Here is an 18,024-nt window from a genome sequence, read left to right as displayed (position 1 = left end):
TTTTATTTTGAAAAAGATAATTATAAAAATATTAATTAATTCTAAATATATACTCTCTCTGTCCCAACCAATTTCTTACACTTTTTTTTTTGGAGTGTCCCGTCTAATTTCTTACATTTAAAATCTTATCAAAAATAGTTAATGGGTTACATCACTTCACTCAATTTTTTTTTCCACACTACTTTTACCTCACTATCTTTTTATTTAGGGAAAATAGATTTTTTTGTCATCGAACTTATTATGTTTTTAGAAACTTGCCACCCAACTAAATTTTTTTTCCTTTCAGTCACTGATGTTAGGTTTGGATTTGTTTTTATTCACTAACTTAGGTTCGGATATGATTATTAGCATTGTGATAATTTTTTGTAGCATCATTAATACATAGTGATAATATATAATTTTTTGATAATATGATGTATGTTTATATCTTTGCATATAGCAATAATAACATAAAATGAGGTGATATAATATTAAAATCAGGAAAAATCGTAATTAGAATTTTATAACTTCATTAAATCATCAGTATGGAATCAATGACTTCAAATAATTTATGCTTTCCATGATAAAATAAAGTCTAATTGAGTGATACGATGCATCATCTTTCACTATTAAAGTTTCAATCACCTAGTTAAGCCTAAAATCTCTCTTAAATTTATCCTCATAATTTTTAATAATTTTATCTTATTATAATTTTCAATATAAAGATAAATAAATAGAGAGGAAAACTTAATCTTCGATGATTTATGAGATTTTTTTTTTTTGCGTACAAAAATTCAAACACTAAATTTTTATTCGGAAGAAAAAATAAAATAATTTATGAGAGTACACTTTTAGAAACCGTAAAATGCGTGTTTAACTCATATCATCGAATATAAACAATCTTGGGTACATAAAAGTACTATATATAAATATAGACATATATCAAATCTTCAAAATATTAAAGGTGATCACTATTTTTTAATAATACTACAAAGAATTAATATAATGGTAATAATCAAATCCGAACCTAACTTTAGTGGCAAAAAAAAGTCCGAACCTAACATCAGTGATTAAAAGAAAAAAAAATTAGTTGAGTGGCAAATTTCCAAAAACATAATAAGTTCGGTGATAAAAAAATGTATTTTCCCTTTTATTTATACATTAAAAGTCAATGTCCACCACTCCACCAACCATTTTTTTTTTATTTTCCCGTTTTATACCTATTTCTACTTTATACATATTTTTTAAATTACCCCAATGCATTTGATAAGAAATTAGAGCGACGGAGTATATAGAACGAGAGTGACCGTGTTGGTCAGTTTCTGAAGCCAATAAATCGACGCTTCACTTGACTACTAGCCCCAATTCCCAAACCTCAGAAAATCAATGGCGAAGAGTCTCAGGAACTGGGTGGAACTCCCGCCGGAGCTGACGTCATCCATTCTCGTGCGATTAGGTGCCGTTGAAGTGCTGATGAGTGCTCGGAAAGTGTGTAAAAAATGGCGTCAAATCTGCTCCGACCCGGAAATGTGGCGGGTCGTGGATATAAGATATTCGGATTGTGAAAGATCGCCCCAATTATTCAAACACGTGTTTAAGAAAGCAGTGGAGTTGAGTTGTGGACAATTGCTTCATCTTCATCTCCAGATTTCGGGCGACCATCTTCTGCTCCCTTGTGTCTTTGATAGGTATAATTTTGTGTTTGTATAATTTAATTTTTCTAATAGACCATGAAACCCCCCAAAAAAATTGTGTTTCGTGTGTAATACTATCTTCGACAATTAACTTTAGCTTAAAATTTTATGAGACTATTTAGATTTGTCTCTTATAGTCTGTAGAAGCAGATTTCAATCAACTCGGGACAGTAGGTACTATAAAATTACAATCCAATGGGAATTAAATAGAAAGATGATCAAAAAGTACTTTGAGATGAGTAAAATAATAGTTAGGGGATTATAAGTTATACCTTATAATCCTTGGAATCAAACGGCAAAAGAGGGGTATGGCCACCGCACCGGCCCACCCCTGATATCAGTACATTTCATATTTTATATGTATTATTTTGTTAAAGATTATAAAATGTTAGTTCCCCCCAAACCCCACGTTAGAGTAAGTCCAATGGTGATGTTAAAATAGATGTAGCTCTTGTTTTTTTTTTTGAACAAAGATGTAGCTCTTGTTATAATTTGAAACCAAAAAGTGATTTTTGGTGCTAAAATAAAACTTATGGTCCAATGGTAAATGCAAAATAGCACCAAACATATCCAAATAAAGCTATATTCTAATTACATAATCTTAAAATATTTGTCACTATTACTTTTTTAATGCATTTTCTCACTTGCATGCTTATGTGGCAATTATAGCACCATCTATATAGAACCCAGTAAAGCATTTTGCTATTTTACATTCAAGTTTAGCATCCCGTTGGAGTTGAGTTTTTTGCTTGGGTGCTTTATTATAGCAATAGCACCTACTTTAACACCACCATTGGACTTGCTCTTAAATTTATTACATATAGGATTTCGTTCACTTTTTTTTTAATACTGATATGATAATAGATGAATTCCAGGATTTAAAAGAATGTAGGGTGCTGTTTTAGTATTATATGTAATTTATTTTATATTTTCATCTTTTGGAGTATCAAATATGTTTAAATATTATTCTGAGCTGGTCCTCGTCGAAATTGAGGTCTGTCTCCATTTCCTTTAGTTATATAGTGTGCTACATGTTCTTTTTCCCTTATTGATGTACTCAAGTTGTTATGTGTTATGAATTTCGGAAAATATTCATCCTGGTGTCCATCTATTGGCATTGGGATTAGAGTACTGAATGGCATATCTTGAGCTGAAATTACTGCACTACGTTTGTTCTCCAGCATAAAATTATGACACCAATTTTGTCTACAAGGACAAAATCTAGAGGTCGAAGATGTATTATATCCTGCTTTATTTTGTTCAAAAAGAGATGTTGACTTTTGGGTTCTGCTGCAATTAATTTGTAGTACTCGATAACCATATACATATATTTGGTTGTCTTGAGTACTGACCTTTATCACATTCTGCTCCCTGTGTTTGCAGATTGATTCAGCTGAGATATCTGTATCTTTCATGTTCCTCGAAAATTATGAGCGAAGGGTTGAGCAAAATGCTTGAAAGACTTCCCCTGTTGGAGGAACTTCACCTTGACTGCGGTTGCAACATTAAGAAAGCTATTGAAATTGCAGGGCGTTGTTGCCCTCATCTAAACTCATTGAAATTGATCAACAAATCATATCTATTCGCAAAAGTGGGGTGTGATGAAGATGCTCTAGCTATCGCAGAAAACATGCCTGGACTACGCCGTCTGCAGCTCTATGGACCCAATAAGATGACAAGTGACGGCTTGCTTGCAATTCTTGATAATTGTCCTCATCTCGAATCTCTTGATGTGTGCCATAATGTTGCCAACATAAAACCTGATCTAGTAAGAAGACTATCTCAGCAGATTAAGGACCTGAGGCTCTCATATGACTCTGTCAAGCGCTGTCGCATTGATTTGGATTATTTGCATTTTTTGAATGAGCATCTTTCTCCATCTGCTATATCTGCTACCGATACTGATGATTTGAATACCGTGGATGAGGATGATTGTTCTGGACTATCTGGTACCAATACCGTCTCCAATGACTACAATGATATATCCTGGCGGAGTGACTGAGATTCTGACTAAGTTATATTTTGTTATGGTATGTGAAGCTTTTTCTAATAAGGGGTTGGAGTTGAAATTTATTTACCTGTTTGTAGATTAACTGCATGCATTTTACTGTTCTGAGTATAGTTTTCTTTTATAGGCCTTTAATTTCATGTTTTATGGCATTATTGGTCGGCTTCATCTTGGCAGGTGGCTTTGTTGCTGCTTGCTCTGGAGTTTAGAACATCTGGCCTTATTTTGTTATATGGTTGGCTAAACGTGTCGTTAATAGTCTCCTGTAGCACGAAATTATCATTCGATGCAGAAGGAAGTTGATGATGCTTTGTTGAAATGCCAGAATGTAGGCATCTACTACTTGTTCTGTTTTTAGCGCTGGAACTATATGTGGATGATAAATATTGTTGAATGTTGACTATTGTTGGGAGTTGTTTATAATTCTAGTATTCTTAGTTTTCTCCAATTAGACCATTTGTTTACTGAAGAACTAATATATACATTAAACAAAAAAAAAAAACTTTTGAATGCAAAACCACTTGATTTGGCTACAAACATGTGGAACATATATGTTTATGAAGAATGAAAAAAAAATCGGTGTTTACTGTTTGGATTATGAAATCTTGTGATTGCGGGATTTCATGGGATATATCATGTTTTGCTGAGAAAGCAAAAGACAATACACATACTGGTTGTAGGTTTTAAAATTGCTGGTAAGCCGTGAGTAGAATTCTTCCAGATTTGTTTCAATCAGCTATTAATCTGTTTAGACAATACGATTATGAAAACCTTAGGAGACTCTAAACTGTAAATATGAGCTTAAACGTGTTGGTCCTGCAAATTTGAGCACTGAATCATGAGTTTTTTGCTTAAATTAAATAAGAACCGCAGTTCGTTCGATTTATATATATAGGCTAATAAAAATACAAACAACAAAATATCAATTTTACATACAAATCAAGAGAAATAAAAGTCACTCATTTGGGACCTATCTCGATCCTACTATCACTAAGATTCTGGACAGGTCTCAAAAAGTTCTAGGCAAACTTAAGAGCAAATACTTGATCTCATCCTCTTTTCATGCTCTATCTAGGTCTTGCCTAGACCCACTTTGAAATCTTTCGTCCCTTTGAAATACGAATCAAAGATTAAATAGCAATTGTTGGCGGTTTAGTTTTATTGGTGAAAATACAAATTACAAGATACAGTACCTTATTCTCAAAAAAAAAATAAAAAAATACAGTAGTTGTATTAAGGTATTGAAAATGTATAAACAGATAAATCTTTAAAAAAATATGTTTCTTGAAATTAAGATGAATATATTTTGATACCGTGAAAATATTTTTTTAAAACCAAATTGGTTTCCGAGGAAGGAAACCGGAGAATAAATTTGGTAGTGGGGGTTTGAAATTGAAATGAAGAGTGTCACGGTATTATCATGGGGTAATGCAACGTAAGAACAATAAATGTAAAACTGAAAGCTTACAGATTATTCAGTCTTGTTTTTGTTTCTAGTATTTATAAGTTGATATCCAATCCCCACACCCACCCTCTTTTCTTTCTTTGGTTGTTGGCTAATTCAATGCCCCCCTCTCTCTCTTCTCCTAAACAAGAAACCCCCTCGTCCCCTCTCTCTCATTGACTCCCCTATAAATACACACACCCTCCGTTTCCTCTACATGCATGAAGTTTTGCTAACATGCATACATCATGTTTATTCATGTAGGGTTAGTGGTGAGGTTTTGAGGTAGTACATGGGATGTTGGTGCGGTTCAATTTGATAGTGGTGCTTTGCAAGGTTTGAAGCACCGTTCATCTGATTGAGCCGTGCCAATATCGCGTGTTGAGTTGAACTACTTCTCTACACTTGCTAAACCTATATGTGTTTATTCTGTCACGAGAGTCTTGTGCACTGTGTATTGATACCGGGCAAAAGTGATGAAATTTGTTCTTGTGAAATTATATTTGTATTTTTACCAACTAGATTGTGTAATGCGTTTGAATATTTGTAATATCTGTTGACTGTTCTCTTCTGCTGGTTGTTGGAATTTACAAAGTGAAGGCTGTTTTTATTGATGTGCAGATTTTCTGGTGGAAATTTTGTTGCGTGTGCTGGGAAATTACACTGATATCAATGGAGGAGCTCTTTCATTTATTGATTCTAGTTGTGAAAAGCAATTTGGACCCTCTGTGTATTTTTTGTTTTTATTTTCATATTGTTTCATTTGTATACTTGAGCATAGTTCGGTTGGTAATTATTCTTGATTACTTTGAGAATTTAATGGGGGCACTGCCTTCAGATCGGATTAGTGTTTTTGATTTCAATCCGGCAGACTTAAGATTTTGAATTGATGCCACAATTTAGATATATAGTAATATACTCGTAATACAGTACTTGATTTTCGATATATTAAAGCAGGAGTAATTAGTACTTTTCACTTTTTTAATTTAAGCGTTTTTTAGTTATTCTGAAATTATGATTCTTGTCATATTGAACCTCTAGATTTTAAACTTGTATTATTTTGTATCATTTTGACTAAATTTCGTCCAAATTAATTGTTACCCGCTGACATGAGCTGGGGGTATAATATTAAAAATTTATATAATTATAGTTTAAAATCTTTCAAAATTTAAACTTTTTCATGCTAAACGTAACAATCAGCGGAATTCACTTAAAAGGATGCAAAATGAAGGTGTAATATGTAAAGAAACATAATTTGAGACCAATCCTAAAAATAATGCTAGTTACTCTTAACATAAAGTAATATAATTGCAAGATTGTAACTAAGAAGTCATAAATTCTAACCAAAGAGAAAACAATAGTACTCCCTCCGTCCCTTTTTATCTGTCCATTTTGAAAAAAAAACACATACCAAGGAATAATTGATTGTATAAACTTTTTCATTAAATACCTCTAATTAATATCTTGAAAATGGTGGAATACCCATACTTTATGTCTTGAAAACATAAATTCAACCAAGTTTTAAATAAGTCAAGCCTTGAAAATTGAAATTATGGAGATATATTTGAAAAACTATCATTAAATTAGTTTTGAAAGTATAAATGGACAGATAAATAAGGACAAATTTTTACTTCCAAAGTGGACAGATAAATAGGGACGGAGGGAGTAATTGACAATGTTGGATGACATTCTTCTATGAAAACTAAATCCTTTATAACTTCTGCATGCATTGTCTACTTGATTTTAGTGATTCCATTTGTTTATGCTTTTCTCTTGAGTACAAACATCCAGAAGCCTGTAAACCAACATTTTAAAATTGATGCAGAAGGAACTACTCCTCAGATAAAAAGGAATACTCCTAGTAATTTGTTAACGGGGAACGATGAGTGAAGACAAGATCATAAGTGTGGAGTACAAAGCAGAACAAAGGCAGTCAATACAAGGGTATTAAATGTAGGCACCAACTGGTTGAAACCAAAGAGCACCAAATTTAATTTTGCAGTGAAGTTGATCAGAAGCAAGAATCTTTGCAGAGGGAACAGTATGGAAACAATAAATGATTCAGCATCTGCCAACTTGTTTCCCTATCCTTCTAGGTCTGCCAAACTAGCAAGCTTTTCTGGCTACCATTACCGACAAAGATGATACCAGAAGCCTTCTTGCCGAAACAAAAGATGGTTTCTCGCTGAATTTACATGGCCGTAGTTGCTGAGGCACCAACACGACTTGGTCTGCGACTAAAGCTAGGCAATCTGTTTCAAAAAATAATTTATGTGTGTCCCTGCATAAAATTCATTGAGATTTCGCAAACATCCTCATGAATATACCTACTTGAATATGCATGCACCAAATGATTTCATTCTGATAAAGAAAATAGATAAGCAAAACATTTCTGCACTATACAGTAGATCAACATTTTCTCAAAAATATGAACAGACATCTAATTTCTAAAGTTATACACTTTTATATTGGGCTTAATACTACTTTAACCATCAACGTTTACATGAACACAGATCAACCACCAAATTTTGAATCTGTGCAGTTCAACCATTAATGTTACAAAAATGGACATCAGAATCATTTTTGATTAGAATAACAAGAGAGTGCGCCACGCTCTCCCCTTGCGAGAGTGGGTAAAACTTGGCTTAGAAAAAATTGTACAGAATAACAAGAATCATAAACATATCCATCTGGGTATGAAGAGATTTAGCTAGCCCTGGTAATTTAGATTAAATACAAAAGGATTATGGTGATAAACATGCAAACATGTGCAAATGGACTAGGTTCTGCTACTTTTTTCTTACTCCCTGGGTTTCTGCTTAGGTGTCCCCGATTTTGTGCTGGTTCAGTGGCTTCACTACCTCCTCATGTTCCTCATCCTCAGATTTGTACACCTCTTCTTTGGACAGCCTTCCCTTGTCATTGGTAACAGTGATCTTATTCTTCTGTCCAGTGGTTTTATCATTTGCCCATATATTCAAGAAATTGTTCGCATCAATGTCAAAGCAAAGAGTAAACTGGGGAACACCCTAGGGCCAGGAAGGGCTCCAAAGAGCTCAAATTTTCCCAGGAGATTGCTGTCTCTTTCGGGTCCTTTCACCCTCAAAAACTGAATATCACACCAGGTTGATTATCCAAATAAATTGAGAACACCTGCCCCTCCTTGTTGGAGTGGTTGTATTCCTTGGAATCAAGACACTCTTCATCCCTCAAGCAGTTTCCAACCCAAGAGAAAGTGGAGAGTCATCGAAATAAGCAGGAACTGCAACAACAACATTCTTTACAGCTGATTCTAAGAAAGCCTCATAATCTCTCTCATCTTTGGTGAGAACCATATAATAGATCTCTCCAGCTGCGAATCATTTCTCCTCCCCTTTGTAATTGACAACAATTAATGGCTTTTCAGCAGGTCCTGCAATGACCTTAAAAGGCCATAACTTCATAGTTCATATCACTCCAGAGTCTGGAAAGAGGCATTGTTGATCTTCCTTCCAATCAATCTCTTAGCATCTGAAATACACATAAAACAATTATCAGTCACCGGTAACAAACAAATTTGAGGCACAAAAGCAAAAGTATATTATGCAATATCAAACAAATTTACATGTCTAATCCAATATCATTCAGAAACAACCTGCACCCAAATTTGTCACAATGTTACAATCATGTAACAAGCTATTGAAAAACATCCAACACAAACACAAAATCACTATATCATAATACAAAATGGTAACAATTATATTACCAAATGATACTTTAACATGATATCCATTATTTCATAATAAAAATATCCATAACTCCAAGAAATAGTTTCACTTGGGCATTTCATCGCATAACTTTACCGCATCATCCAAAGAGCCATGTGAAACAATTTGATCTCAACAAATTCATGCCTGAAAAACTCATTTTAAGTACAGTGGAAGAACCGATGACTTATTAAATTGGATGGTAATTGGGTATTTTGGAGCAAACTTTGATGGTATAATTTGTATTAACTATTAAGCCTATATACTGAGAAAGAAGGGAATTTCTTACATGCTCCTCTCATCTGCAATATCCTTTGCTAGGGACGCCATAACATTTCATTCCGGCCTATATTAAGATCAAGAACAAGACCATCTTGCAAGTTAGGGACCTCTAGTTTGGAGATATATATATATATATATATATATATATATATATATATATATATATATATATATATATATATATATTTAGGTGAGCATGTATAAGTTCCTCTTAAGTTCTGGTGACCACACTTCTTTTATCTAACCGTCAAAGAATCCTTAGAACCCCAATATTTTCAAATATAAACAGCATTATTTATAAGGACACGGTTGGATATTAAAACAAAGATGTACTTTTCGAGATAGGCCCTTCAATACAAAAAGAGATTCCATATTATTGACTACCTGTGTTTCTAGGTGCAATTTCAATAGATTCTCGTTCACTATTTCTTCAGCAGAGATCCAGTTCTTGTCATATTCGAAATATTTCAACCTTCACGAAGAGTAGGCTGTTAATGACATAACTTGGGTGCTGTTGTAATCAGTGGCGGAGCCAGAACATACATCGTGAGGGGGCACTCCAAAAATTTCCATCGAAATAAATCATAGAAAGTATAAAATCAACCATCACACTGTGTTCTTTCTTCTTTCTCTAAGTGTAATATAAATTCTCTCTCCTAAAATAATACTGGGTATTTGATATCTGGGTATTTGAAAAGGGGCACAGGGTGTGAACCAAAGTATGTGATTGCTGTCAAATGTGTGGGTCCCACATAATTGTTATTGTTTTTTTAAAAACCAAAGGGGGCACGTGCACCCAGAGGTCTCTACCTCGCTCCGCCACTGGTTGTAATCATCAATCATCATAATATCTGTTTCATGCAGTAGATGGATCCCAAAAATTTCTCCCCTCGTTGTCGATATTTCAACTCTATCATCTCCATCTCTGATCGGGAAGATTGATTTTGGCACTATAACAATCTGTACTTCATGGTAATTACTAATATAACTCTTCTCCACTGTGAAATCTTGTGTGTTGTTCTTGACAGAATAAAAGATAGGATGATCTTGGATAGTTCCCAAATTTTGAAAGCAAAGAATCATTGCCAAAAAATTCTGTGAAACATTTGCCGGCAAATCTAAAGTCATCATGGACCTAAACTTACTTGATTGACCAATCCAGTAGGGTGATTCATTAATCCAATCAGGAAACTCTCGTGAACGAATGTAGATTGCAGTATGATGCTCAAATCCAGAATATATCTGTGGCACAATGTAACAAAAGAAGCTAACATATAAGGGCTAAAATGGGGTTTTGGCCCCAAATAACCAAATTTGGGGTGGTAATGCCCCAAATAACAAAATACCCGATAAATGGCCCTCACTAACATTTAGCGACGCTACTGGTGTAGCGTTTTGGTTTTTTTAACCAAAACGCTACATCGTGTAGCGTCTTAGCAATTTAAATTTTTCCAAACCCTTAAAACGCTACACCTAATAGCGTTTAAGGTTCTTATCTTTTTAAAAAAAATAAACAAACGCGACTTACATTGGCGTTTGAATTTGGTGGGCCTGTTGGGCCTTTTATTTTGCTTATACAAACGCTAGTTAGTCAAGCGTTTTAACTTATAACCTAGTGCCCTCCTCCCCTTTTTCTTGATAGACTTAGTTTTTGTGGTCTCTTTAAAATATTTTCTAAGTATAAACCCAAACCTAAACCCTAAATGTTAACGATTGTAAATTAATTTATTCCGCCGGTTTCTCGGCTTTAGGGCCTTCGGCCCTGCAGCCTCGCATTAATTAGGGTTTAGGCTCGAGGGAGTAGGGCCTATCGGCCCTACACCCTCAATCCTAAACCCTAACCGTCGGCCAATTTAATATACAGTACGAATTAATCATTCTACAACCCAAACCTAAACCCTAAATGTTAACTTTTGTAAACTAATTTATTCCGCCGGTTTCTCGGCTTTAGGGCCTTCGGCCCTTCAGCCTCGCATTAATTAGGGTTTAGGCTCGAGGGAGTAGGGCCTACCGGCCCTACACCCTCAATCCTAAACCCTAACCATCGGCTAATTTAATATACAGTACGTATTAATCAAACATAAACCCTAAATATTAACGATTGTAAATTAATTAATTAGATTTAGTCTTGGGCTTGGGCCTTAAAGTGATAAACGCTAAATACATTAGCGTTCAACCTTATATATAAAAGTTCTGAACGCTTAACGCATTAGCGTTCCCCCATATATATATAAAACGCTACTGGTAAAGCGTCTTTATTGGTTATTGAGGGCCATTTTCACAAAATCTGTTATTCAGGGCATTAAACTCCAAAATTATGTTATTTGGGCCCTTTTTTCGCTAAAATGACTTTATCATTCAAAATTAAAACATTTCTACATATAGAGGTGATTCGAATGTAATTATCAATTGTTAATATATTGTAAAATTTTGGATCTGCAATTAATAAAGCTATATTTCGTAACAATCTCAAATTAAATAGACATCATAAGTATGTGCAAACTTATCAGACTTTGATCATTTAACTAAATTGTTTAAGAACAAATATTGTCAAGCTGGAAAATAAGGTTAGGCACACTATTTTGCAATCATAAGAGTTAAAGATGAACCAAACCTGAAACAAATGATCTGCGAGTGTGTGTTTCAAAAAAAATGAGTTGCAACCTTGCATAAAAAGTTCTAGTAAAGAAGATAGGTCCTTCAAGCCTTGAATCTCTCTTAAATTGCTGCAGTTTCCAAGGTCCAACGTCTCCAACTGTTTCAGATTTAATAAATTGGGCAACTTTTTCAAAGACTCACAACCACATGCCACTATCTGTTTCAGTTTAGTAGGAAGTTCTGGAACGGACAACAGATAATGACAATGTGACAGATTAAGATGTTCTAGGTTTAGGAGCAGATCGATACCGGATGGCAGCGCAGAGAGAATATTCAGAGATAAGTCTAACCTTTTCAATGACAATGCAGCCTGGCTTGATTGTATATCAGGAAGGTTTCTTAACAGTGGAAACGTACTTGCCACTAGCTCCCTCAATCTTGGAATCTTCCACAGTTGATCTGGTAATGTTTCAAGTCTTTCACATGCTGAAATGTTTAGAATTTCCAGTGATCTCATATTAAAAATGGTGTCTGGAAGAGTCTCAAGATCAAAATTACTACTGAGTTTCAGCTCAACAAGCTTACTAAGATATCCTATTGAATCTGGTAATCTGGAAAGACTTAGGCTTGATGCATCAAGCTCTTTTAGGGATTCAATATCTGCTAAATTTTTGGGCAATGCTGTCAGACTATAGCAACATCCAATATTTAAAACCTCCAATGCTCTCAAGTTGCAAATAGTGTGCGGAAGAATTTCCAAGTTCTTGTTATACATTAATCTCAAATTGACAAGCTTCCTTAGACATCCAATGGAATCAGGTAATCTTACGATACTAAGTCCTTCTGCATTGAGCTCTTTCAGGGATTCAATGTTCCCCAATTCTACAGGCAATGCTTTCAGACTACTGCAATACTGAATATTTAAAACTTCCAATGCTTTTAGGTTGCAAATGTTGTCCTCAAGGCTTGTAAGGTTCACACAACCACCAAGATTTAAGGAAACAAGCCTCGCCAAACTTCCAATTGATATGTCGACTGTCACCAAACTTTGACAGCCCTCAAAAACTAAAGTTTCAAGATGCGGCAATTTAGTAAAGTCTGGAGTTGTAGTCAACTTTGAAGAGTATGCCATGTTTAGAGTTTTTCAAAAACCTGTAACGCCAGTAAAAATTATAAGTGCAGTTAAGATAAATAAAAGCAGACTTACTTGTATGAATTGTCTATATGCAAGAAACATACTCTATGTACCTTTAGTAGACACATTTCTGTCATTGTGCTTCCATGCAACTCAAGAACAACCAGTTTCTGCGGGTGAAATTCGGATGGGAAGTACTTCAAAGGACACCAATACCACTGGAGCCACCTCAAATCTTCGAGTTTTTGTTCAAAGCTTCCAGTGATATTTAAATATGACAGGTGAAGAAATCTCAACTTACTCATCCTTTTGAATGCTTCTGTAGCAAATGATAGGTTACTGAATGTATCCATGCAATCGAAGTTATAGATGATACCTTCAATTGCTTCTGTTCCCTATCAAGCATATATCAAAAGGAAATAGACAGTTACCTTGTGCTTTCTTCAACACATATTTCATCTCAGTTCTCAAGAACAATTTCATACACAAAACTATAAGAAGGATAGTTAATAAATGATGATGCATTATTTATAGTCATACAAAAGTATGAAACCATCATATTCATCTGAAATCATTTTTAAATATATATATAACTACCTTGTGATTCTTCAACACGTTGAATACATCTTTCGATGCCCACAATCTACTATGTTTTCCGGGCTCATCAGGAGAGTTGTTACAAGAAACTTCCCTTCCAATATCCCGAAGCAGATCATGCATACCTATTTGATTTTTGCTATTGATAGTTAGTAAAGACCTTTTCCTTAGAATATCAATATTATGATCTGCATAAAGATAATAAGTTTCCATTATATTAACCACATCTTCTTTTATCCTTCCAATGAAGAAACAAGCAATGTCAAGGAACATTTTCTTTAACATAGGATCATCGGATTCTAGAGCATCTAAACTAATTACAAGTCTTTGCTGAATAGTGCTATTCGTGATTCGCTGCCGCAGTTTTTCCACGAAATATTGCCACCCTATCTCGGGCCGCTTATACAGATATGATCCAAAAACCTCAAGAGCCAGTGGAAGCCCGCCAGCATGACGTAGAATCTCTTTAGTCAACACCATCAAAGTTTTGTTTGGTTTAGTATTTCTAAATGCATGTCGGGTGAAAAGTGTGAGTGACTCAGCATTATCCAACTCATTTACCATGAAACGATATCTGGGTTCCACTTCAACTGAGTCCAGTAACTCCTCATGCCTCGTAGTTATAATGACCAAACTTCCTGAATCAAATGGTTCCACCAAAGATTCATATTGTTTATGGTGTTCTAAATCATCAATAACAACCAGCACTTTAATCAAAGAAATTCTAGCTCTTATGATTGAAGTTCCTTGGTCAACATTGTGAACCTGCACAATCGTCTTACTTTTAAGTACATCATTAATAAGCTGTTGTTGTAAAGATGTTATGCCTATTGTTGTTCCAGAGGTCTCCCTAACGTTTGCTAGGAAGGAGAAGCCTTGAAAGTTTCCTTGCAACAGTTGATTATAGAGTGCTTTAGCAAGAGTTGTTTTGCCTACGCCACCCATTCCATATATACCAATCTTAGTCACACCTTGTGTGCCACTGCTCAACATAGATGTTATAACTTTAACACGAGAATCTAACCCAACTGGATATTTGGCAACATCTAAAATGTTGGGATTTATTTTGAGTAAAATGTCATCAACAATTTCATTAACAATATCAGCTTCCGACCTGCAATTGCATTTTATAATTAAAAAGTGGACCCTGATATTTTGATTGCTTGAAAAAGACTAAGAAAATGTTTGTCTACTATATATAGTGTAACAGATTACAGTATGCAAACACACATTCTACAGTAAATATGAAATTTCATATTGTAGTCATGCTAATTCTACAGACTGATTTATTAGAACATATATTCATTTGTAAGGCTATAAGCCATATTTGTCAAAAAAAAAAAATACAGATTGATCATTTAGAAACTCTGCTGAAATGAATGTACTTGAATATAATAAATAGGCCTTTACTGTAAATTTAGTGGTATTCACGATATGCATAAAATTAAGAAACAAAAGTTATACTATTATTATTTTCATGGGGAAAACGTAATCTTATTTGTGTGGAAAGTATATTATTGTGATGTAAACACCTAAAAATTAATTTGCAGTTAACATTTCTTATGAAGTTCAATAATGTTCGATAAAGATATGGTAATAGAGTGACAAAAGAATACTTGTTGACTTTATATATGGCAATAGAGTTATGAAAGAAGTTGTTTCAAGAATATGCAATTATATGAGACTAGGTTGGTATCTAGAAAGTGGATTTTGATATTGACAATATTCATGCGAGGGCTGGTCAGAGACTCAGAGAGTTCTTCTCCATGGAGGCATAATTCTATTTTATAAAATTCATTAAATTATATTAATATTATATTATTGGTTGCAATTGGTTCTCACTTGAAATAACATTAAAAAAGTGCCATACTAATCAAGTACCTGTCTATTTTTTTCTACCATGTTTTTTCACACAACACATTAGTCTCAGATTTTGTTAGCCATAACAATATCAAACTGATCCTAAATAAATTTCCTTGCCCTTGTGTAAATTAACATTGGTATGACCAGAGCCTCATTAGTCCAAGCTACTCATTAGTCTGGTTAGAAATCTAGGGAGGCACCAGAATGAACGCCAGCCTAAGCCTCATCCTTAGGGGCTGGAAATAACAACCAAAGGATGGAACAAGTACTCAGTGTTCAGTGTTCACCCTATTTCCTATTAAAAGTTTGCATGTGTTGACACTTGACAGTGATGTTGTAATTGTAAAATATATTATAATTTGAAATTAAATTAAAATAAGTTTATTGGTCTTAATTCTTCACACATGCAAACTTTTGTTTATGCTACATTTAATTATCTCAAGTACTGGGTTTTTTCATTTATATCTTGAACACACTCACACACCTACCTTGTTCACAAGGTTTTAACTCTAATGCAGTCGGTACCAGTAGGATAAGCCCTTTGCTGATAAGAATTTTTTTAAGCCCTAGCGCAAACCGTCAGCCTCTGCTTTAATGTTGATTCCAATTTCATATCTTGTCATTTAAAAGACTCAAGTAGCTAATAGTATAAGAAACACAGTTTCATATTTATATTACTTAATATTTTTTATTTGAAGGAATACAAACTTTAAGGCTATAATTTAAGGAGTTCAACCCATGTCTGTCCAGAACAGTAAATATTAAATAGAGACAAAAGAAATGTTACTTACATATTCATACAGACTTTGCCCGAAAGCTTCCCAACCATTGTCAGTGCATTGCGCCACTTATCTAATGTATCTGTACTGAAACGAGTGTGATGCTTTTTAAAAGCTTCTTCAAAACTCCTTGATGTCCCACAACTGAAGGATGGATGTTGTAAAACACAGGAATAACCAGCCTTTGCATAGTTTTGTAACAATTTAAAATTTCTACAAGCTCGTCGAGGCACCAAGGCGAAGAAGCATAATTTTTTGAGAAGACGACAATGTAAGTCTTAGATTCTTGAATAACTTGTAGCAATGTATCTGAGATTACTTCTCCGCTACATAACTCAGGATTATCTCTAAATGTTCGTATTCCAGTGCGATGCAGGGCGGTGTATAGATGATCAGTAAATGTATGTCGTGTATCAATCCCTCTGAAACTTAGAAAAACATCCCATTGTGTAGGAGTTGAAGTTAAAGGGTACGAAGCCATTCCTGTTGGGCTAATTATATTGACTCTCGGATAAGTCCCTGGTTTGTAAGGTGTAGTTTACTTCACACAACAGATTCAAGTATTTGAGATATAAAGATCTGAAACAAGTTTCAAGCATAACAAGTAGTAGATGATAAGAGCTGTAAAATAACTTGTAATAGTCAACTCTGCACAGAAAAGAGGGTAGACAGATGCAGAAAACGAGTGGCCCTCAGACATCAAATTCCAATCTATTATAATCAAACACAAACTCACACGCCCGTCTTATCTTTGACAAGATTCGAACTCTCGATATTCCTAAATAGAGCATACTAGTGGACCAAGAGGCCATTAATAGTAGTATACATACATTTGTTCTGCACTTATTGCCAAAACAAAGTAGTATTTACGTAGCTCATGTATACCGGTTATGAAGTTTGATCCACGTAATAGTTGTAATACATTAAAGACTTGGCCTCTAGTTTGTAAGCCAGAAATAACTTGATTTTGGAAAATAACAACTCAGAAAAATAGTTGTCGGAAAATTATTTTTTGGAAAAATATTTTAAAGAGCGTGTAGTTATTCCACTATCATAAAAAAAAAAAAAAGAATGGTGAAGAAAATGTTCAATTTCAAAACTGTTTTCCTCTTTTGAAAAGAAAAGTCATTATCATGGAAGATGGAACTCACAGCAATACAGCATTGTTTAAATGAATTTTCCTCTTTCTGATAGTATTGATTGTATTCAGAATAATTGTTCTCTCACCAACATTGTCCTTCATAAATCGCCACCCTAACCTATAAATATATGAGCACTGGCCACTGTTGGCTAGCTCAAGTGGTTAAGAGTTTATCCTCTGTCGTCTCATGTCTTGGGTTCGACCCTGACTCATTCTCCTGGCTCATCCGAGAATTTCTTAGAACAGATACTCTATAAATATATTATACGCACACATAGTCATATTTACATGAATATTATACATGAAGATATATAACATGCAGACTTGAGTGATCGTTGAAATAAAGCAAGAATCGAAACAAGGATGAGGTAGAAAATAGTAATTAAATAACCGAAAAGACAAAGAAAGAGTGAGTTACCTGAGCAGAAACGCCGGTGAGTGAGACAGGCAGATGCAGAGTAAGGTAGTCGAGCTGAAAAGGGACAAAAAATGACTTCAAAAGGCTAAAGCTAAAGTACTCTCAAGTCTCCACTATTCGGTCAATGATCCAAAACACTGTTGACTTTTTATTGTTTGGTACATTCTGTGTATATTTATTACTGACGGGTTTTCTAGTGTGTCCGTGTCCACGCACTAACAACCCTTTTTTGTTGAGGCGAAAGATTTTTACTGTCATATTTTTTGTGCATATGCAGGCGTTATGATTATTAATGAGGTTTTGGTCAATAAAAACCCTTCCCCTGAACAAAAAGTAGTTG

The 18,024-nt window shown here is 34.4% G+C and overlaps 2 protein-coding genes across 8 annotated transcripts; one reads left to right on the top strand and one right to left on the bottom strand.

Moving 5' to 3' along the window:
- Nucleotides 1–1,249: 1,249 nt before the first annotated feature.
- LOC108193929 (putative F-box/LRR-repeat protein 9) lies at nt 1,250–4,129 on the top strand. 3 transcript variants are annotated; one of them, XM_064082250.1, is made up of 3 exons: nt 1,250–1,667; nt 3,057–3,703; nt 3,809–4,129. In XM_064082250.1, exons 1-2 carry the CDS (start codon nt 1,366–1,368, stop codon nt 3,673–3,675), a joined length of 921 nt encoding a protein of 306 aa, XP_063938320.1. In that variant the 5' UTR covers nt 1,250–1,365; the 3' UTR covers nt 3,676–3,703; nt 3,809–4,129. The 3 variants fall into 3 exon arrangements, with proteins under 3 accessions (XP_063938320.1, XP_017216273.1, XP_017216272.1); XM_017360784.2 differs by having other exon boundaries at nt 1,251–1,667; nt 3,859–4,129; XM_017360783.2 differs by having other exon boundaries at nt 1,251–1,667; nt 3,057–4,129.
- Nucleotides 4,130–7,729: 3,600 nt separating this feature from the next.
- LOC108194796 (TMV resistance protein N-like) lies at nt 7,730–17,757 on the bottom strand. Of its 5 annotated transcripts, XR_010285884.1 has the most exons (6): nt 13,000–13,129; nt 11,768–12,903; nt 9,977–10,395; nt 9,538–9,664; nt 9,161–9,217; nt 7,730–8,635 (listed from the first exon to the last, which is right to left on the bottom strand). XR_010285884.1 is itself a non-coding variant. In XM_064082226.1 (4 exons), exons 1-4 carry the CDS (start codon nt 16,173–16,175, stop codon nt 12,886–12,888), a joined length of 1,452 nt encoding a protein of 483 aa, XP_063938296.1. In that variant the 5' UTR covers nt 16,176–17,757; the 3' UTR covers nt 12,759–12,885. The 5 variants fall into 5 exon arrangements, 1 of the variants encoding a protein (XP_063938296.1); XR_010285882.1 differs by having other exon boundaries at nt 9,538–10,395; XR_010285885.1 differs by lacking the exon at nt 9,161–9,217.
- Between the last annotated feature and the right edge of the window lie 267 nt (nt 17,758–18,024).

The sequence above is a fragment of the Daucus carota genome, chromosome 7, assembly GCF_001625215.2.
Source record: "Daucus carota subsp. sativus chromosome 7, DH1 v3.0, whole genome shotgun sequence".
NCBI classification, from domain to species: domain Eukaryota; kingdom Viridiplantae; phylum Streptophyta; class Magnoliopsida; order Apiales; family Apiaceae; genus Daucus; species Daucus carota.
The sequence above is the reverse complement of the archived record's forward strand: the minus strand, read 5'-3'. Positions and strand labels throughout refer to the sequence as shown.